This window comes from Gordionus sp. m RMFG-2023, chromosome 1 (assembly GCF_954871325.1).
Source record: "Gordionus sp. m RMFG-2023 chromosome 1, tfGorSpeb1-WG-v2, whole genome shotgun sequence".
Lineage (NCBI taxonomy): Eukaryota > Metazoa > Nematomorpha > Gordioida > Chordodea > Parachordodidae > Gordionus > Gordionus sp. m RMFG-2023.
This window is the reverse complement of record NC_088775.1, coordinates 51,623,433-51,647,276: the sequence shown is the minus strand read 5'-3', so window position 1 is coordinate 51,647,276 and position 23,844 is coordinate 51,623,433. Positions and strand designations below refer to the sequence as shown.

At 26.9% G+C, this 23,844-nt stretch overlaps 1 protein-coding gene across 6 annotated transcripts in view; it reads left to right on the top strand.

The window, feature by feature from the left end:
• Positions 1-23,844, top strand: part of LOC135922250 (electroneutral sodium bicarbonate exchanger 1-like) — a 138,745-nt gene that overhangs the window by 59,918 nt on the left and 54,983 nt on the right. For all 6 annotated transcript variants that reach the window (XR_010570813.1, XM_065456660.1, XM_065456663.1 and 3 more), the window contains one exon: positions 13,425-13,585. Coding sequence is in view for 5 of the 6 variants with exons in the window: in XM_065456660.1 (XP_065312732.1) it covers positions 13,425-13,585 (161 nt within the window). In the remaining variant the exon portion in view is untranslated. The remainder of the gene's footprint in view (positions 1-13,424; positions 13,586-23,844) is intronic.

The following is a 23,844-nucleotide window of genomic DNA, read 5'->3' as shown; positions in this document are numbered from 1 at the left end:
TGGGGGGGGTCATGAATAACTTTATAACACAAAATATCGATATGGGTATCAAATAAAATCTAATTTAAATATCTTTAGATTGAAAGTATTCATTTTCTGTCTTGATAGGTATGACTTGTTCTGGGGGTGGATGAAGGGGGGGGGGGGGTGTAAAAAATATATTTTTTGGATATGGGGTATCAAATAAAAAGTAATTAAAATATTTTTGGTTTTGGGTGGTCAGGAATATTTTTATCAACACAAAATATCGATGTGGGTATCAAAAGCTAGTAAAAATATCTCTTGATTGTAATAATTATACTCTAAGTAGGCGGGATGTCTTAGTTAGTCAGGAATATTTATATAAACACAAAATATTGATATAGGAATCAAATAAATGGTATTTTAAATATCTTTAGGAGGGTAAAATTATATTTATCCTATTTTAAATATCGGTTATCGGCCAATATTATAAAATTTGCCGATCCTATATAAAATGGCATATTTAACAAAAATGAAATGTTAAAAATTTTTTAAAAAAAGTTATATCTAAAATCATTTATTTTTATAAATAAGGGTCTTATTATATTTTAATGAATTTTGGTCGTTATTTAGCAAATCAGGTTGGTATTTAGAAAATCCCTATACGTTGAGTAGTATCTATCTGAAAATTTTTTTTGCTGACATAACCAGGCCTGATCAAAAAACCAAGTCCCATGCAATTTTCATAAAATTTTGCCATTTATTTTTCTTGTAATTTAACAACAGCCTTATATTTAATCTTATATTCCATTTATTTCTATTGTAATATTTAGAATAAATTTAAATTTCTGATAATAATCATATTGGGTGAAAAGAATAATAGGCTCAGCTCAGGGTGGAAAATCCTATGATTTCTGAAAATAGGAATTTCAATATTTCTATCTGCTGTATTTGTCGAGGGAAGGTTTGAGAAAATTTTTATATAAATTATATTGGGCTAGGCTTGGGGATATTTTCAAAATTATTATAAGTCTGAATGTTTGGGATTTTTTTATTATTAACTATGGATAGACATTGACCTAAAACAAAAATTTTTGCAGGCCTGGGCTCGGCTTTACAAAAAACTAAGGCTCATAAAATTTGATTTTGATTGTATTTTATAATTCATTATTTTTTAAAAATATTTTATTCCAGTTCTCAATCAAAATTCTTAAGATTTTTGGTTGGGCTTGATTAAATTTTTTAAAAATTAATATGGCCTTGGACTTTGCTTGGGAATTTTTTTAATATTAAATATTAGGTCTAGTTGATCAGTAATATTTTAACAAAGAATATTGATATACAGGGTTGCCAGGTCAAAATTTTCAAATTGTGGGAGAAATTCGGTATTTTGTGGGAGTAATATAAAAATGGTGGGAGAAATATGAAAATTTAAAAAAAATTTTTTTTATTATTTTTTATAAATATAAAATCGAATCTATTTTCTAATATAAAATAGGTAATTATTTTTCAAAATAAAATAGCCAACTATTTTTCAAAATAAAATATCCAACTCTTTTTCAAAATAAAATAGGTAACTATTTTTCAAAATAGGTAATTATAGTACGACACAAAATTTCTTAAATACTGTCTTTATTATTAAAATAACATATTGATTTATTATAATATATTAATTTTGTTTAAAAATAATAACCAACGATCTTTTTTAAATACAAAAGAATGTAAACAAGATAATAAAAAAATTGTAATTTTATAATGTAAAAAAATATATTTTATGCTAATGTATAAATAAGATTTAAAAAAAAAAAACAATTTTAAATTTACAATGTAAAAAATAATTATAATCAGTGCGGGGAAGTTGTTCTACAGTATTTAGTTAATACAATGGGGGAAGGGAATATGATATTTTGAGGCATCAAAAATCTTCAAAGCATAAATCAGTACAGGGCAGTCTATCAACATCTATTGCAAAACAATATTCTTCAAAAATAAGAAATAATACAGATGCAACTACAGTTGCGGAAATGGTAAATACCTATCATGCAGTACAACATTCAGAGAGCTACTTAACATCACAATGTTGGTAGAATCTTTCCCCATAATATTTAACGACTAATATAAATGAAAAGTATACTTTGTAGAACACAAATAGCAAGGTTATCATCAATGTTTTAGGATTAAATCCAGAAGGTCAATTCTTGACGATTTGAAAGATGTGCAAACATATGCAATTCTAACAGATGCATCTAATAAGGAGATATCAAAACATTTCCCTTGATCCTCCCCCTATTTCCACAAAATTAATGTCATTTCAATAAAACTATCAAAAAAAATTTCTCCAGATATGAAATATCCAAAGACATAGCTAACCATATATAATGGTAAATATGGCAGATTTGGCATTACCAATGAATTGCATGGCAGCTTTCTGATCTGATAATTCCTCATAAATTTGGCAAAAACCAGAGTGTATTTACAGAATTGAGTCAGCATAATGTTGGTTGACAGGTTCCTCCTAATAAGCGCCATCGTAGAATTTTAAAATTTTACAAACCTTTAAAAAATAAATAGATTATAAAAGCTGTCCTAATATTTTGAAAAAAATTTTCAAAAATAAATGGCAGAAGTATATTTAGGAATTTTACATATAGGAAATCTACTATATGCTGTTAATATGCAGTTGCAATCAGAAGAATATAATTTAATAAAGGTTCACTAAATTATGCTGCAGAAATACCAAAGTAAAAATATTATTACTATTATCGGATAATTATTAATAAGATTTAATATGATGTCATGTTTGAGGAGATTGTAATGCTTCTTTATTTTTATGATTTGCCAAAATATTCAAAATATTAATTTTACAATGTAAAAAATAAATTTATTTGGTTTTATGCAAATGTATAAATAAGATTTTATAAAATATAGAAAGTCAAATAGTTATAGTTAATTATATTTTATTTGAGATTTAAATAATGGAACCAAAAGTTTACCGTCGTTATTAAGATATTTATAAAATTCCTGGCATGACATTTTATAATTTTGTTTAACCATAACTCGGCCTCTAATGTTGTTAAAGCAATTCGATTTCTCTCCTTTCTCCAGTCAGTCCTCATCAGGCTAAAAATGCGCTCCGATGAGGCATTAGAATGAGGTAAGGAGAAAACATACTCGCAGATTTTTTCAAGCATGGGGTTTTTCGTTATTACGAAAAAATTCCACCCATTTCTCCTCTGCTTTTAGACCATCTAACTATAAGTATTCTGGCGAATCATAAAAAATGGAAAAAATTACAATCTCTTCAAACAAGGCTTCAATGTCTATCGGTAATTTTAATATATTTATTAAATTACAAAAACCATCAAATGATGGTTTCTGTTCCAAGGTCATAATATTTAAACATTTCTAAATAGAGTTATTAAAATCAAATTTTGATTGTAAATATTCTAAAATTGTCTTAATAAAAATATCTGCTTCATTTAAAAATTTTTTAATTAGAGTATTATTTGAACATTTTAATATAATATTTTTAGCAATAGCGCCATAAAATTTATTATCTATTTTTAACTGTAGAGATGAACAGAGCTGTAGCATGATTTTGTGAATATCAATAAAGAATCTTCTGATTGCAACTGAATATTAACTACATGAAGTAGATTTCCTGCATGTGAAATTAATCCCAAATATGCTTCTGACATTTCATCCTCGAAAAAATTTTTCAAAATTTTAGGACAGCTTATAAAATCTTTATTTAATAAGTATTTCTTTAAGGGTTCGTAAAATTTTAAAATTCTCTCTATGGCAGGTATTAATGATAACCACCTGATAGGTACATATCGCAACAACTCACACCATTCCAAATCAGACCACTCCACCAATTCTTTTAATTTAGTGACTCTTTTAGTTGATGAACTAAATTCGTTAAACATTTCATCACAATTACTTCGACATCTACAGATAGTACATTCATTGCCTTCAATAATTATGCAGTATATGGCATATACAGCCAATTGGTATTAATTCATTATTGTGCTGCCTCAATTCGGTAAATACACTTTGATTTTTAGCTATTGTTGAATAATATATCAATTATATTTATAATCTTTTGCTTGACATATACTTTATGGAATAGTATAAAAGTAAGTAGTGAAAAATTATTTAATCAATATTATTCATCCACTAACTTTATTTAAAAGAATTAGAGATTAGAATAATATCCACTTCTAAAAGTTCTATTCTTCTAACACAAAAATTTTGAAAATGTCGAGTGGCAATGCAATTCTAGATAACGATATAAAATATATTAAGTAATTTAAAATATATTTATAATAATTATACATACTGTTCTAACTTCTATTCTTTCTAACACAAAAATTATGTCGAATGGAGAATTGGAGAATTTTATAAAAAATATATTTTAGAGCGGAATAATAAAATAAAAAAACTAGACATATTTTTCAAATAAATATTTAAAATTTATTTTAAAAATAATCAAATACTGTCTCTCAAAATTATTATTTATATTTTAAAAACATTAAAATGCTAAAAAAAAAATTGTGGGAGAAATTAAAAAATTGTGGGAGTGAGATGTATGTGGATAAACTAAAAAATTGTGGGAGACTCCCACTGATGGGGGGGGGGGAGACATGGCAACCCTGTTGATATATCAGTGCTTTAAATATATTTTGACTCAGGACATAATTTACACTTAGTTTTAATGGATTGAACCTGTCCTAAAGGTGGGAGGGGATTATAACAAATAAAAATTGGATATTATTTTCAAATATCCAGTAACAACTATTATAAAATTAAGGAAAAAATTCTCATTCCCCGTCATTTTTAACGATCTCAGCAATGCTGATAGATGAATTAGAAATTAAGAATATCTTATGAGGTTTACCATTTTCTCCTAAATTTTAATATTTTTATAAAATATATTAATATAAAAAAAACGTATGTGAGATGTACTTTGATATTTTCATCACAAATTATAAATTTACAACATAAATATCTTTTTATTATTTAAACATGAATCTTTATTTTATTTAATTTCAATATGTATTATTTTGTTTACCCCATTATATTTTATATTTAAGAATAATAATAATACTCGTTTGTTGCGTTTCGTTTCACTTTATTCACTGTAAAATAGTAAATTAGGTGGGGGTGGTAATTTGTTTATAAAAAAATATTCAATATAATAATTTTTACTTTGACTTGTTCACTTCTATTTTCCTCTAATTATGTAATATCTTTGAGAATTAAAAATAAATGATTATACAATATTAAGTATTATATTATGTTTTTGATTTAATTTTTATATTCTCTTTCAGTTTTAATATGGTTATTTTTATAATTATAAGAAAAGCGATGCTGATGTTATTTACGATTACGAATATTTTTTTGATATTAGAATAAGAGTTTTGAACATCGTAATTAAAAACATATGTGTTTTCCTTTTCTTCCGAAATTTTTTTAAAAGAAGGAAAAAATAAAATTTTCATAATTATACCTGTTTTCAACGGGAATGTTGGAATAATACATTAGAGACTGGGCATTTTTTTTAAAAAAATCAGCTTCGGGCTGTCTTTTAAAAAATTTCAGCCTGGTCAGGTAAGCCACGAAATTTTTTTTAAATATATCTAAATTTATCAATTTTATGTTGAATTTTTAATGTAAAATAAAAATATTTGATTATGTTTATAGAAACTAGAGGCTATAATATCACATCTATATTTTAGATTTTAAAATCATGTGCAAATATATAATTTAATTTTTTACCACATAAGAAAACATGATATTTTATTCAAAAAATTAGCTACAGATACTAAATGGTTTAGAATTACTACTTAATGGCATGATAATAGGTCTGTAATAATTCTAATTACGTATATAGGTAGTTACCCTGTTGGAGATTGTGAACGGTTTAGAAAGGAACGATGGAAAATTAAAATTCCGTGTCCAGCAGCTATAAAAGTTTACAATAAAAATATGGGAGATGTAGATTTAATGAATTCATTGATGGCTTTATATAGAATTTACATAAGATTAGTGTTGTTAAACGGCTAAGCCGAGTCGACTTAGCTGCGACTCGAGCCTAGTTTCTAGTCGATAAAATGACGTTGACTCGAGTCGACTAAATGAGCCGCATTGGTCGGCTCGTGTACTTGACTCGTTGGGTCTGCTCAATTTTTTTGTTTTTTTTATAAAATCTGGTAAATTGCTAAATTTTGGGAAAATGATTAATGTGAACAAAACTATAATAAGAATATGTTGTTTTTAAAGTTTTTCGAATTTTTTTGGCATAAATGGGCTAAAATAAGCATTGCTAACATGTTTAAATAAAATTTTAGTGAAGATGTACAGTAGAAAAGTGACAATTGTCATAATCGTTGTTTTTAAAGTTTTTGAATTTTTTTGGCATAAATGGGTTAAAATAAGTATTGCTAACGTGTTTAAATAAAATTTTAGTGAAGATGTACCCTAGATAAGTGACAATTGTCATAATCGTTGTTTTTAAAGTTTTTCGAATTTTTTTGACGTAAATGGGCTAAAATAAGCATTGCTAACATATTTAATTAAAATTTTAGTGAAGATGTACAGTAGAAAAGTGACAATTGTTATAATCGTTGTTTTTAAAGTTTTTGAATTTTTTTGACGTAATTGGGCTAAAATAAGCATTGCTAACATGTTTAAATAAAATTTTAGTGAAGATGTACCCTAGATAAGTGACAATTGTCATAATCGTTGTTTTTAAAGTTTTTCGAATTTTTTTGACGTAAATGGGCTAAAATAAGCATTGCTAACATATTTAATTAAAATTTTAGTGAAGATGTACCCTAGATAAATGACAATTGTCATAATCGTTGTTTTTAAAGTTTTTCGAATTTTTTTAACGTAAATGGGCTAAAATAAGCATTGCTAACATGTTTAAATAAAATTTTAGTGAAGATGTACCCTAGATAAGTGACAATTGTCTTAATCGTTGTTTTTAAAGTTTTTCGAATTTTTTTACCGTAAATGGGCTAAAATAAGCATTGCTAACATGTTTAAATAAAATTTTAGTGAAGATGTACCTAGATAAGTGACAATTGTCATAATCGTTGTTTTTAAAGTTTTTCGAATTTTTTTGACGTAAATGGGCTAAAATAAGCATTGCTAACATGTTTAAATAAAATTTTAGTGAAGATGTACCCTAGATAAGTGACAATTGTCATAATCGTTGTTTTTTAAAGTTTTTCGAATTTTTTTGACGTAAATGGGCTAAAATAAGCATTGCTAATATGTTTAAATAAAATTTTAGTGAAGATGTACCCTAGATAAGTGACCATTGTCATAATCGTGGTTTTAAAGTTTTTCGAATTTTTTTGACGTAAATGGGCTAAAATAAGAATTGCTAACATGTTTAAATAAAATTTTAGTGAAGATATACCCTAGATACAGGGTTTCCCATTCTAAATAAGAAAATCCAAATATATTTTTAATTTTTTGTCAATTTTTCTTAAACTTTTATTTTAGTTATTCCTTTTTAATTTATTTCTAAATTTTTGCGATTTCTTTACGTTTTTTTTCTTATTGTATCTTTTCTCAATTTATTTCTAACCTTTTGCGATTTTCTTCACTTTTATTTTTCTTACTATATCTTATCTCAATTTATTTTTCTTCATTTATAAATTTAGGTCCATTTTTTTAACAATTTACGTTTTTTATCATCATACATACAGATATAATATTCTTTTTATGATTTATACAATTTCTTGTTGGGACTGTGATGATTGCACAACTGAATATAAATAACTCGAATTAAAATCCATGGAAATATACTTGAAAAATATTAATTTTATTTAGTCTGTCTTCCCTATAATTTTCTAATGCGTTTTAAAAATAAGAATTTAAAAATGATTATTTTTTATTTTTAAATATCGTTTGGTATTACAGTTAAGGTAAACCAAACGATTAATGTATAATTTAGCAATTGTAATTATATTGTCTGCCAAAAACTTTAAATATAAATTTAAAAAATAATTATCAAAAATGAGAAGAAATAATAGATAAATGCTCAAAAAAATAAAGATTAAAAATGACCAGATTGAAAAGGTTAAAAATGTATGTAAAAGATTAAAATGTATAAATCATAATTTATTTTGAATGGGAAACCCTGTATCTAGGGTACATCTTCACTAAAATTTTATTTAAACATGTTAGCAATGCTTATTTTAGCCCATTTATGTCAAAAAAATTCGAAAAACTTTAAAAACAACTATTATGACAATTATCACTTTTCTACTGTACATCTTCACTAAATTTTTATTTAAACATGTTAGCAATGCTTATTTTAGCCCATTTACGTCAAAAAAATTCGAAAAACTTTAAAAACAACGATTATGACAATTGTCACTTATCTAGGGTACATCTTCACTAAATTTTTAATTAAATATGTTAGCAATGCTTATTTTAGCCCATTTACGTCAAAAAAATTCAAAAAACTTTAAAAACAACGATTATGACAATTGTCACTTTTCTACTGTACATCTCTACTAAATTTTTATTTAAACATGTTATAGCAATGCTTATTTTAGCCCATTTACGTCAAAAAAATATGAAAAACTTAAAAAAAACGATTATGACAATTGTCACTTATCTAGGGTACATCTTCACTAAAATTTTATTTAAACATGTTAGCAATGCTTATTTTAGCCAATTTAAGTCAAAAAAATTCGAAAAACTTTAAAAACAACGATTATGACAATTGTCACTTATCTAGGATACATCTTCACTAAAATTTTATTTAAACATGTTAGCAATGCTTATTTTAGCCAATTTAAGTCAAAAAAATTTGAAAAACTTTAAAAACAACGATTATGACAATTGTCACTTTTCTACTGTACATCTTCACTAAATTTTTATTTAAACATGTTAGCAATGCTTATTTTAGCCCATTTACATCAAAAAAATTCGAAAAACTTTAAAAACAACGATTATGACAATTGTCACTTATCTAGGGTACATCTTCACTAAAATTTTATTTAAACATGTTAGCATGCCAAAAAAATACGAAAAACTAAAACAACATATTCTTATTATAATTTTGTTCACATTAATCATTTTCCAAAAATTTAGTAATTTACCAGATTTTATAAAAAAACAAAAAAATTGAGCAGACCCAACGAGTTGAATACACGAGCCTACTAAGTGAGTCGGCTCATTCGGCTCCTTGATCGGCTTGAGTCGGAGCCGTTTCTTACGACTACGACTCCAGTCCCAAATCATAAGAACTCGACTTTTTAACAACACTACATAAGATCACGTAAATGATATCACTTGATCACCGTATAGTATTCCAAATACTTGACATGATTCTCATAAATTCTTTGTTAATGTATAGACGAGATTTTATAGCTTTAAAGTTACCGGTAAAAGAACAGATACCATTATTACATTTAAAATTTCAATAGCAGAGATATGTAAATGTAACATAAATAGGAACGCTAGCGTAAAAAAACTATTAACAATTGGCACCAAATATAAATAAAAATCTCGCAAGGAGCCAACAAATTTTATTCCGCAGAAAGAAATAAGACAGGATTTAATAGCACATTGGCCAAAATATAGTAAAAAGACGTGTTTAACCCTGGGTGTAAATTGGTTACGAAAGTGATTTGTACCAAATGTGATGTTATTATGTTTTACAGTAAAAATATGATTTGTTGTAACACATTTCCATAATGTGAAAAATATTCTTATATAGTTAAATAATTTCCATAATTATCGGAAAAACTTGTTGAGATTTTTTAAAAAACCTTTAAAAACTTGAAAATAAATGTTGAGAAAAAAATTAATATTTTTAAAAACTTCCGGTAATTTAAATTAAATTAAAACTTTTGCCACAATTTTAATTTTAAACTTCTAATAATTTTTCATAAATAATAATTTTTTCCCGATTAAAAACTATATTTCTATTTTTTTTAAATGTCAAATTTTACGATCGCTAGTATTTTGAAGCTATCAGTTTCAGGTTTGTTAATATAATATTCGATTATTTACTAACTTTATATATATAATTTTGGATACACCTATCCAAATATCATATTTTTACCACCCCCTATTCGCCAAAATTAAATTCGATCGAAAATTTATTCGAAATTATTAAAAATTAATACCGATCGAATTCTCCTAAACCCATTAACCGAATAGAAGTTATTGCAATTGTTAAGAGGATTTTAAGCAGTTATTTTACATATAATTTTTCGAATTTTTATTCTCACACCACAAACTTCAATGAAGATGGAATTCGATGCATTCCTTTAAAAATGGTTTTTTTTATTTTCGTGTCTCGAATTGATCATAAAAAAATCTAAACAAATAAGAATTATCTGAAAACCCTAAATTCCACATTTCACTCATGTTTATTAAGAAATTATTCAAATTTATCCTGATTTTCATTCTTTAGATAACTAAAAGTAAAATTAATATATTGTAATAATATTTTAAATTTTAAAAAATTTATATATTTTTAAAAATAAATTATTGTAAAAATATTAGAAATTTTTTTTAAAAAATTCTCATTTTCCCACTTAAACTTGTGTCCAAAACATAAAAAAACTTTATTCGATTCATAACTTTGACGTTATAGCCTTCATTGAAGTTTAAAAACTTTTATTATTAAAAAAATTTTTTTTTAATTTATATCAAAATTATTTTTTAAAAAATTTATATAAAATATTTTTTAAAAAATTTATATAAAATATTTTTAAAAAAATTTTATCAAAATGTTTTTTACAATAATTATGGAAAGTTATTTAACTATATAAGAAAGTTTTTTCACATTTGGAAATGTGCTTACAACAAATCATATTATTACTGTACTTCAAAAACGATTGTTTTAAATAATTTCATGAAAATTAATATAAATATTCCTTTTATTACTACTATCAAATAAAATTATATTAAAATTAACATATCAAATATAAAATAAAATAAAACATTATTTTATAAAAACGGAGGTTACAAGTTCCCAAGAAACATGAATAGTTATATTTTAAAATAGTTATTTGTAGATTTTATTTTAAAAAATAGTATTCTTTTGGTTCTGATGTAAGGGCTCTTATCTTATCGCCTATATTTTTTAAGAATTTTAAAGTTCCGCTTGGCATATGTCCAAGGGAAGAGATAACGATCGGTGTAAAAATATAATTTGTGAATTTGGAATATTTCATTGTTTTTTTTCTCGGCTATATCAACTGGATTAGAATTTAAATTTTTTGGGAAAGAAGATACGCATGTGAAGTCCTAAATTAAGGATTTCCCTAAAGATCAAGGCACGGAAGTTAAGCCATCTGGTCTTAAACCATCATCTAATGAGAAATTTGTAGGCTCCAGGATGTTTGGTATTCGGGCACTGGTAAGAGAACGGCTAATGTGAAAAAATTTTTCGAAGGCTTATTAGGACTTGAAAATATTTTAAAAGAAATTCCTTCACACCAGAGCTTTTTTCTTTTAAAAAAATATTTATTTTTACCAAATTTTTACATATTTTTAGATCTTCTTCCTTTTTTTAAAATAATGAAATTATTAATCGTGTTCATGAATTTTTTAGAAGTTTTTTAGAAAATATTTTAAATATTAATTTGGAAGATTTTAATTGGGGTTTCTCACAATTACCCTCGAAAATGTTAGATTTATATCCTTTAAATCTTATATCTCTTTCCTCATTTTTGGCATCGCGTTTGATGAATAACGCCATGATCTCTTCTTTTATCTCTCCTAAAGATAACCTTTTAAACTCAGCCTTGACAGCTTGGGTATCTTTAGCTCCACCTGAAGCTGTTTTAAATCTTAACACACCAATCTATTTTCGAACCTTTAATTGAAAAATTTTTTTAAATAATCTCATCAAACCCCCCTTTGGAGTATATTCAACTATTACAGAATGCTGTCTGTACTAGTGGTTTTGAATGGTTGGAAGCATTACCAGTCGTAACCTAGGTAACCTCTTATCAGGAACAATTAAGAGTTGCCATAGGCCATCGACTTGGATGTAACATTGTTTAACCACATACATGCATCAAATGTAAAATATTAGTTGACTCCAAAGGGAGACATGGTCTAAATTGTATATATAGTCAAGGCAGGCATGCAATTATATATATATATAAGCAGAGGACATTATTTGGTGGAATATTTAGGTTTAAAAAAAAAAATTTGAAAATATTTGTATCTAATCCCATGTTCAATAATTAATTTATCATAAAGATCAATCTCAATTTGTTCTATATCTTGCATTGGGTGGGCATTGATTGAAAAACCATCATAGTCCTAGAGTCTTCAAAAAGAGTGTTCCAACTTATATTCTTCAATGTTGTTTGGAAAAAAAATTATACTGGCCTTTATATAAATCTTGGCATATCACTTAGACTGTATCATTTGTTAAAGAATTAGGGTTATAGGCATCTTCTCGATGAAAGATTAAAATTGATTCATTTTTTGATTTAATATCCTGAATAAGTTGCATCATCATATAATCACACAGACATAATTTAGGAATATTTTTTTTTATGTTAGAATTGTAAGAATAGCATCGTGAAAGAATGGCATCACATTGAAAATTTTAAATATAAGTTTTACTTTTTATTTAATCTGCCATATAATTTTGGTAAGTTTATGGTTTTAGAGTCATAATTACCGTGTTATTTTTAAAATATTTTTTATTATTTATTCATTTCTTCTTTATATTGGATATTTTACTATTTAAGATTGTCATACGAAACAATATTAGAATATTTTTATTTATGTCAGAATCATTTAATTCACGAGATTTGGAGAGACATTATATTATTTATCAAATAATAAAATATGTCTTTATTTAGTAATAGGTTTGAAATTGAAAAAATATAATACTTTATACTAGAGATCTGCAAAGTTAGGCCCGGCTCGTACCCGCCCGAGTCCGGCCCGAAGCCCGAATTATATTTAAAATAATCGGGTTCGGGCCGGGCCTAATATTTTAAAAAAAATTCGGGCCGGGTCGGATTTTGGAATTTTTTTAAAATATATCTTAATTTATCAATTTTATATTGAATTTTTTATGTAAAATAATAATATTTCATTTTATTTATTGAAACTAAACGACATATAACATATGTCTTTTATTTTGAGTAATTATAAAAATTAATTGGTAAATTTTTTTAAAAAAATTTCGGGTTCGGGCCGGGCTTGAAAAATTAGGCCCGATGCAGATCACTACTTTATACACGCCGCATTGTGTATTTAAATACACATACTGAAATTTTTTTTACGGTTTAAAAAAAAAATTTTTTAAATTATTTTTAGTTTATCTAGTTAGATATACAATTTTTATTATAATTTTCGAAGTGATCTAATAAATTGTTGAGCCGATAAATCTATATACAAAAAAAATATATAATTAAAATAATTATGTTTTTTATTTGCTAAAAACATTAAAGGTTGGCAATTGGCATTTTATGAAAAAGTTGCCTGAAAACGTTGAGGCCGCTCACGTTTTGATAGGGGAAGCCCCCTTTTTGCAGAACCCTATAATCACCTTCGTTCGTTTGCGAGATGCAGTTTATTTAGCCGATGCAACCGAAGTACCTATTCCTTCGAGGTTTCATTCCATCTTATTTTTTCGTTTTTTTATTTCCTCCATTTCCTTTATATACAACAATTATCAAATTTTCATAATTTGAGTGAACTCTATACTTTTCATTATGGTGAGAATTTTTATAAATTATTTTAAGATTATATCGTTGCTTGAAAACATAATTATACAAATATGGTGATCACATAAATTATTTTCAAATTGAATCGAAATTTTACAATAGACAAGAAGAATAGATTACCCGATGATTTTAAATATAATTGGTATATTTGACTATTATTGAATAATTTATTATATTTTTATCTGCTTTAATATATTTTGTACTTCAGTTTATATATCTTTTACAAATCAATCTAAATATATTAATTAACATCATACATAATTAACAATATATTTGAATACAATTAATCATATTATCAATTGCCTTTTAGGTTAATGGATTCTATTACACCTATTCTCTTTTTTAGACTTTCGATTTGGAACGGTATAAATTGTTTTCTTGTCCGTTTAAGGATAACGGCTACTTGTACCTTCGTTCTCTACTACTGGTTGATTTCAATCTTTTCATTTATGATGGTTTTTTATATTATTGAGTCTTGTATAGGATATATGTCTTTGATCATCAAGTCGTGTATATAATCAATGTCTTTGGTAATCGAATCTTGTATAGGATTAATGTCTTTGGCTATCGAGTTTTGTATAGGAGTAATTTCATTCATTAGTGGTGTATTTTGCATCGCTTCCCCTTCTCTTCCTTCCTTTCTATTTTTTAAATCGATTCGTCGAACCTATGTTTTAACTGATTAATATGTCATCTTTATAAAAACCTCATTAAGTCTCAGCTAAAAATGTCATTGGTCCTGTTCTTTAACGATGATACCTGGTATCCAAATATCTTTTTTTTTAAATCTTTTGCATATATTTTCTCATTTATATTAAAAAAACCAGGTAACTGGGGTATGTATGGGTAATTCCATACCAAATCGATAACTTTTCGGTCCGACCTTTTTATAAAATTTTGCATACTGAGAGAATATCATTAAAAAGCATCGAATCCAAAATTTTAACCTCCTAGTACTCATAGTTCCTGAGATATCAATGGTCAAAAGTACCAAAAATGGCCTTTTTCGAAAAATACGATTTTTAAAAATTGAGATAAGTTAAAAAATAATGATTTTAAAAATATAAGTTATATGTCATTTTGTAAATCTATTAAAGGCCTTTTATTAAATATTAAGGATTATTTTGAAATAATATTGCGGTTTTTATTTAAGTTATAAATTTTAAACACAAAAACTCCAGGTGTTTCGCTTTTCAAATTTTTGAATTTAATATTTTCTTATTCTCTAACCTTATATCTATTCATTAAAAAAATTCATGGTTGGGACAACCATGGGTTTTTTAGTTATTGGAATTTAAAAAATTAAAAAATAAATATTTTTTCAAAAATAGACGGCGCTCCTTTATAAAATAACGCGTTTTGTTAAGATTATTATTTTTTTAAACTTTTTTCTATTTCTAAACATAAATAGCAAGATTTTCTATCATTAATCGAAATGAGATTATTTAGCTGCGGTTATAATCATTTTTTTCTTATAAAAAATTTTAATTTTTGTTAATTTTATAAATTTTGTAGATATAATAGATAAATTAAAATTCATGAAAGATATTACCTACTTTTGGTTTATCATTAAATTTAGTTTTTTTGACGCCATGATAATTTCGTGTTGCTATAAATTATACGCCCAGTAGCCGTTGATAGGCTAACTATTGTTAAAATATTATTTTTTGGGATGAAAAGGATATCCTATGCAGCTGGATAAACAAAAGAATTTGCTGGTCCTTTAGGGTGAAGAAAATTAATTTTTACTTCATCTCTAATTACATTCACTTTTGCACAAATCCTAACCACCAATCGTTTTCATATGCACATATTACATATCCTCTAATCTCATCGATTAATTGATCCACAATCAAAGGATCCTCACATGGATATACTATATTCTCCACAATAAATGTCTGCGAATTAGAATATAGTTTAGTGTTGATTTTAGGTAAACAATTACTCGCCTTAAAATATTTATATAATTCTTTCAAATTATTAAGAACTAACCTTTTTTGAGCGTTCCCCCTTTTCAATGCTAGATTATGCAATCTTTTTTCCTGGTAATACCCTACTAACTTCATCACTGCAAATTTTTTTTTAACAATATCAAATGTTTTTTGATTGAGATATTTTTGCAGGCTTTCGATTTTGAGTTGAAAGAATCCCCTTTTCTTCTAAAACGATTTTGGAATTATATGCCATATGATTATATAGCGTAGAATGTCGTTTTTATTTTATTCGCGCTCCAATTAGGAGGCAGAATGGTAACAATTGATATTTTTTTATTTTAGATAAATTAGGATATTGTGATTTCATATTATTGAGTAATATCATTATTATCTTTTGTACCCGATTCTGGATTGTTAATTATTATATCTGAAATAAGCTTTTTATATTTTCGCTTTCCTTTTTTTTGGATAATTTTTTTCGGTTAGTTTTTTATCTTAATAGGAGATATTCCAATTTCGTTTAAAGTTATATTGATTGTATCTATTGATGTTGATGATGTGTTGATGTTATTTGCATATTAACTATCAGAATAGTTATATTTTCAATATTTTTTTGTGATAACCGTTTATCACAAATATAATGTTCTGCCTCAATGTTTGAATATTGTGTCATCCACGTCATGACTTTACGCAAGTTCTTTTTATAATTAAAGTGTTTAGATTCTTTAAAAAGATTTAACGCATTTATATTTATACATTATAAATAATTTTAAAAAGAAAAATAATTAATATCAAAATATTTGTAAAATAAAAATTAATTAATATTAGGGCAGGTGCATGAGAACTTGTTTTTATCTTTCAACAATTAATTATTATATTTTCTTGTAGGAGATATCGGAATCTTAACTATCTTTTTAGGAAAATTTTTACAAGTTATCAATATAATAATAATAATAAGTAAGCCTATCAAACGATCTATATAATATTTTTTCATGATAGTAATGCGGAAAATCTTATTATTTATGTTAAAAAATGAAAAAAAGTTTAAAAAAATAATCATCTTAACAAAACACGTTATTTTATAAAGGTGCGCCATCTTATTTTTGAAAAAAATATTTATTTTTCGATTTTTTAAATCGTAATAACTAAAAAACCCATGGCTATTGGTTATAATAATTGTAAATGTTCTATGGGTTGAAAAGCATAATTGAACTTGGTTGGCGTATTTCGATAATTAAACAGAAAATCTTGTATTTTATTATATTCATTATGTTTTTTTTATTTTAGTCCATGTTGAGACACGGCAATAGCTAAAATTAGGTTTTTCGGATTATAATGTGTTAAAATTGGTGTTCTGATATTAATTTTTTAAATTTATTAATTACTTTTCCCATTTCCATGGCACATTTTTCCTTAAAATTCTTAGTAAATAATGATGAAATTTTTTTTTCAATATTATCCCCCCCCAAATCTCATTAACTGTGTTACATTGATTTATTATTATTAAATTTCTGCCTATTTCCAATATAAATTCATGATATATAATTTTATTTTTATAATTAATGGGTAATATACATAGATTTACCTAAAATATCGATCATTACATGTTGTAATCATTAGGATATTTTAAACCAAGGTTTTTATAATCGTATGCCCTTCCTGACATCAACCCTTTTAAGTGGTTTTTACACCCCGCCGAAGAGACGGTGATCCTATTCTAAACCCAGATCACAGGAAACCTTTTAGGCCTCCATTAGCCGCCAAAAGACATTGCTAATCCCCCGCCATTAATCCGTGCTGAGTCCATTATTATTTATCTTATTAATAGATGTAGTGGCTAGAGGAATGCATGAAGGGCTTCCCTGGGAGCTATTATGTGCAGATGACATTGTATTAATGGCAAATAGTAGTGTTGTTAAATAGTGGAGTTCTACCGACTTCGACTGCAATCGACAGCGAGTTCTAAGTCGATTAGTCGACTCATTTTTACAACTCTAGTTCTGAACTTGAGTCGTGAACTCAAGTCGCGACTCGAGTTATGAACTTGAGTCGTTAACTCAAGTCGCAACTCGAGTTATGAATTTGAGTCGTGAACTCAGGTTAACTTAAATTTTATCAAACTCGATTACTTATATTAGTGTTGTTAATTGTTGGTTGTTTAATACCCAGACCTGGCACTTGGCTCTAAAATCGACTAAATCAGCTATGGCATGAACCCCGAGCACAGACACATATATTTTAATATTTCTCATTGAACTTATTATAGTATATAAATATATGGTTATTAGAGGTATCAATCGATAGATAATTTAAAAAACCTATTAAGTCGTTATACGAGTTTTATATTTTAGTCGACTAGAAGACGAATATTTGGGTCCTTTTTTCGACTCAGACTCAAACATCGGATCGTTTTTTACGACTTCAACTCATTTTATTCGATCCGATCTAAAATATGGGTCGTTTTTTAAAGGCCTATCTAAGGTTTGGGTTACTTTTTTTCATCTGACCCAATATCCAGATCATTTTTTCGCAAAAGGCTTTTAGGGTTGACTCCAATAAATATAATAACAACATTTAGTAGATATTCTATCATTTGCGGAGGTTAATTGCGAGAGAACATTTAGTAAATTAAAAAATTATAAAAAATAGGCTGAGCTAATATAGACCAAGAAAAATTAGAAGCGTTTTTAATTATGTCAGTTGAACGAGAAGTATTAGCGCAGGTTGAACTATTGGTTAATTATTCAATTAAATAATCTACAAATTCGTCAGCAGATTTTGTCAGTGTTTCAAGGGTAGTTCGATCAACTGCTATCCATTGTTTGGATGTTTTATAATCTGTAGAATTCTCGTCAAATAATATATTAAGCCTTTCTTTTAATTTTGAATTTATGGGGGAAAATTTATTGTTGAATTTCAATTTTGGTAGATTATTTTATGCTAAAAATAAAATATTTAAAATTATTTTATCAACTAATTTTAATTTCGAGATAAAATTTAACTAAAGTTTTAAACAGCTCATTATCCCAGCCACTTCTCAAAACATTTTTATAAAGATAAAAAAAAGTAAGGGCCTATCATTTAGACATAATTTTTAAATTACATTATTTCATAACTATTCATTAAAATATGATGATATTAATGTTAAATTTGTTCAATTTTAGCCACATAAAGAGTGATTACTCCTAAACCCATGTTCATCCCAGTCTAGGATTTTGTACAAATATAAAGCGGTGTAATATCTATCTATAAAAAAAAAAATTTCCGGTTTTACACATCCGGTTTTCGATATTAATAAAATGTCCATCATATTTATTTTTATGTCATTTTAAAGAACTTTTATTAAGCTACAAAATAAAATTTAAATTATTTTTCCAACATAATTATTTCTCGAGATATTTGAAAATAAATGAGGTGCATCTTGTAAAAAATATACCATTTTTCCGCGCTTCCCGTTACTGGTTAACGGTGCATATATGCACCACCTCCTATATACCTTATTTTAACATAGTAGTTTTTTTTTTAAAAATAATAAAAAAGATTTTTATATAGTTCAGACATTGTACTTCAAAACTGGAAAAGAAAAATATGAAAAAAATATTTTTTTATGCCCCTAAGAAACCCTCAAACTTTGCGAATTTATGAGGTCTAAAATGCAAAATTTTCTAAGTGATCTCACGAGCATATTATAAAATTTTTTCGATGAAAACTAGTGTGTATATATTCTTTATAGATATATCAATATTTATCAATCATTTTTGAATTTTTAAATAATTAATATTTTAGTAGGTAACCACATAAAGTTGACTGGTGCATATATGCACCGTTAACCATCTAGCAGTATATATTATTTAAAAAAATTCAAACAAATGAAATTTAACATAATAAATTATAATTTTTTATATTATACTTAAAACCACTACCGTCACTAAGGGTGGGAAGGGGAGGGGTGGGTAGCTCGAGCCCCTTAAGAATTTTTAAAAAAAATTTTATACCCAAAAAAGACCTTTTGAAAATAATTTAAAAAAATTTTTTTCCCCTGAGATTAAATCGAATAATATATTGTTCCTATTATAATTTTTTATCCCGATCAAATTATATGAAATTATTAGGTTCATAAATATTCAAAAGTTTAAAATTATTTTTAGCCTCTTCCTTTCTGAAGATTTTATTTTATTTATATAAAATATTATGCACCTGTTTTGTCAATTCAATCAAAATTATCAAAATAATAGATGACTAATAAAAAAATCAAGATTCTACGAAAATAATTTGTCTAGATATTTAATTTTTAATAAATTTTTTTAATGAAACGTTTTCTAACAATTGAACAAGCGCTTGCTCAACTTTTTGAAGAGAAACCAATTGAAGAAAGAGATATGGTTATAATTCCGCCAAACCCCTCTGCAGTTAGTGATGAAGAAGATTTCGATGAAAATGACTTAACAAATGTCGGAGTTTTGCCTTCAGATACAGCTGGAGAATTGGAGATTCATAATTCAGTTGATGACGACCTTCCAGAACCATATTCTACAAGAAGCTATTCTCGAATTTCTCACAATTTAAAATGGAGAAAAACGGATGCAATATATTCTTCAAGCCCTTTCAATGGAGAAAAGGAAGATGTAATAAAACTTGAAAATGATTTACATGGTAAAAGTCCATCAGATATATTTTGTTTAATTTTCGACGAAGACTTATATTCCCTAATTGTAGAACAAAGTAATATTTATGCTAAACAAATGAATAGACCTAACATATGCATAACCATCCAAGATATTTAGAGATTTATTGGAATTCTATTATTTACTGGATATCATTCTCTCCCACAAGAAAGAATGTACTGGTCTAATGACAGCGATATTTCTATTCCAATAATCCGGGATACAATGACCCAATTACAATTTCGAAATTTGAAATATAATATCCAGTTGGCAGACAATACTAAAATAGATATACATGATAGATTTTATAAAGTTAGGCCTTACATTAATATATTGAATAATAAATTTCAGCAATTCGGAATTTTTAAACATCATTTATCAATAGATGAACAGATGATACCATATCGAGGAAGACATTCTTGCAAAATGTTCATAAAAGGAAAACCAATTAGATTCGGATACAAGTCTTGGATATTGGCCTCTTCCGACGGTTACGTATTCTCATTTGATATATATCAAGGAAAAAGCGAAAATAAATATGAATATGGATTAGGTGGAAATGTAATCATAAAATTATTAAAGGCATTGCAAAAACCAAATTATCATAAAATATATTTTGATAATTTCTTTACATCATTTAAACTCTTGTCATACTTAAAACAAATGGGATATTTTGCAACTGGAACTGTGAGGGACAATAGAATAGAGCATTGCCCAGTTGAATCTATAAAGGTTGTAGCAAAAAAAGAAAGAGGATATTATGATTATAGGTTTGAAAAATTAAACGAAATATTTGTAGTTCGTTGGAATGATAATTCGGTGGTGACCGTTGCATCGACATGCCACACTATCTCTTTGCTTTCTAATGTTTCAAGGTATTCTAAGAAAATATCTTCTAAAATAAAAATTCCTCAGCCAAATATGGTAACTGCTTATAACAAACACATGGGTGGAGTTGATCTATGTGATAATCTAATATCTACATATAGAATAAAAATAAGAGGAAAAAAATGGTGGTGGCCAATATTCACCAATTTTATTGATGTAGCTTTGGTAAATTCATGGAAAATCTGGAAATTCGTGAATCGAGATGACAAGAAGAGTTTGCTTGCATTTAGACGAGAAGTTACTAACTACCTCCTTCGAACGCCAGTAAAAATTGAAAAAAATTCAAGTACAGGTCACGCCAGCCAGTTTGCATTACAGTGTGAAAACCCTATTGATTCATCTGGACATTATTTATCCAAAATTATAGATGGAAAAAGACGAAGATGCAGATATTGCCATACGCACTCAAGATATATGTGCCAAACATGTCAAATCGCACTCCATATTAAATGTTTCAAGGATTTTCATAATATATAAACATTTTCTCGTTTTTATTATAAATTACAAAAAAAGAATAAAGATATTTGTTGTTTTTTTAATCTTATAGTATTTTATATAATTTTTATCTTTTTTAACCTCTTAATGGTTAACGGTGCATATATGCACCAGGCTAGATTTTCTATTTAGGATTATTTTTTTTGGCTGATTTTTTTAGAATATCATATTTGAGCATTAATCAATATAATTTGAAAAAATTGAGCATTTTTATCCACTAGAAAAATCTTGACCATTAATGGGTTAAACGGCCACATCTTAGCGGGTAAACAGTGTTGGAAGGTAAAAAAAAAAATTTTTCTTAGTTATAGTATATATATACTACCAGTATACAAAATTTAAGAAAAATTGAACGGGGTCGGGTTGAAACCTTGGTTGATTTGATATGGAATTCACCATATATTTACAATATGATCGGTGCCTGATTTCATAAGTGCAGCAATTTTATTTTCTGTTCTGTAATTGATTTTATATATTGATATTGAATATGTATTCTTTTATATTTAACAAAATCATTTGTAATTATTAAAAAAAAAATTCTTTAAAAGAAATAATGGTAAAAAAACAAAAAAATTTCGCAAGGTCTATAAGTCGAAAGGCTTGGTAATACGAAAGGCTAAAAAATAATATTGAAAATAAAAATAACAAAGAAAATGTTTAATGAGATATTTGATTGATTTATTGCTTTTTTTAGAGAAAAAAATAACATTACATTATAATATATTAAAAATATAGAAATTTTAAGATCTTTTCAATTTTTTCATTAATTCTTTGAAATAATTTGCGGTTTTTAAAAATTAATTTTATTATATTACTTTTTCAATTGTTTTTATTATTTTTTTTTATAATCAAAATCCTTTATTTTCAATTTTCAAATAATAAATAATATAAAGTATTAAAAAAACGAAAATATAATATTTTATGTTTTAATATATATTTTAAAATGTTTGAAAAATATATAATAATACTATAAAAAAAAAGAACGGAGATGGTGTGACGCAGGGAAACAAAAATGAAAAAGGGACATAAGTGTTGTCTAGGATAGCTCTTTGGCTAGAAGACTACCATTGAAACTGATATAATTAGCTTTGAGAATCGATATGGATAATCTTTGACGAAGAAAAAAACCCTCTCGAGGTTCTTCTGAGAGTTTGCTGATTTGTGATCCTAAGTTTTTGAAAAATGCTAAGGCGAGTTTGCCGAAGGTGCCAAGAGTGGTTGATATGATTGGGATGAAGCAATGATCGTTCATTATTTCTGTGTATTTAGAAGTTTTAAGTTGTTCCTTCTGGTCAAGGATGTTGATGGCGTGGTTGGATGGGGCCAAGGGGTCAATACAGGAATAGTCCCATACCAAAAGTTGGTCTCTCCTCCATGGGATTTGAGAGATCCCGTCAGGACGTTTACCGTCAGATCTAAATAGACCCTGTGGTTCTAGAGTGGAAGGAATTTGGGCGGATTTCAGTGCATGTTGGATGATTGTATTACATTGCTTGTGTCTGATGAATCGTCCATTGCAGGAGCGACAATGTAAACTATGTCTACCCTTCGAATCAACTGGCGAGTTGCACCCTGAGCAGATGTGAGGGTGAGTGATGGAACAATTTAGACGAATGCCGATGGCGTGGGTAAATTCATTGTTGGATAGTTGAAGCTGAAGATTGGTAGATGGGATGGCCTTAAGAAACTCATGTCCCGTACCATTGAGCAGGGAAGAGAATAGGGTGCGGTCGGTAGATTGCATGCTAGATAAGAGAGTTTCAACGCAGCGAGCAACCACTGGTGCATCCCAGTCTTTCTGTCTATGGGTTGTGGGGGGATGAGAATCAGCATTGATCCTTGTTTTCCAAATATCCATAGCCACGATTAAGGAAAGGTCATCTTTAGAATTATTGGCGGTGGTTATTGGCTTTGCCAAGAGACTACTCGATATGAAAGTAGTTATTGCTAAGTCATGTGGAGATCTGATGCCGAGACCACCAAATTTGGTTGGAAGAGTTGCTTGGGCCCAAGCGGTTTCGTTGAATCTGATATTTACTATTTTTCGGTTAAGTCCTTTATTCCTTTTTCGTAAGTTTGGAGAGGAATAGGATATTTAAAAATTGGTGTTGACCGAAGTGCCTAAAGAATCCTTGGTATAAAAAAGAAATTTTTTAGCAAAAA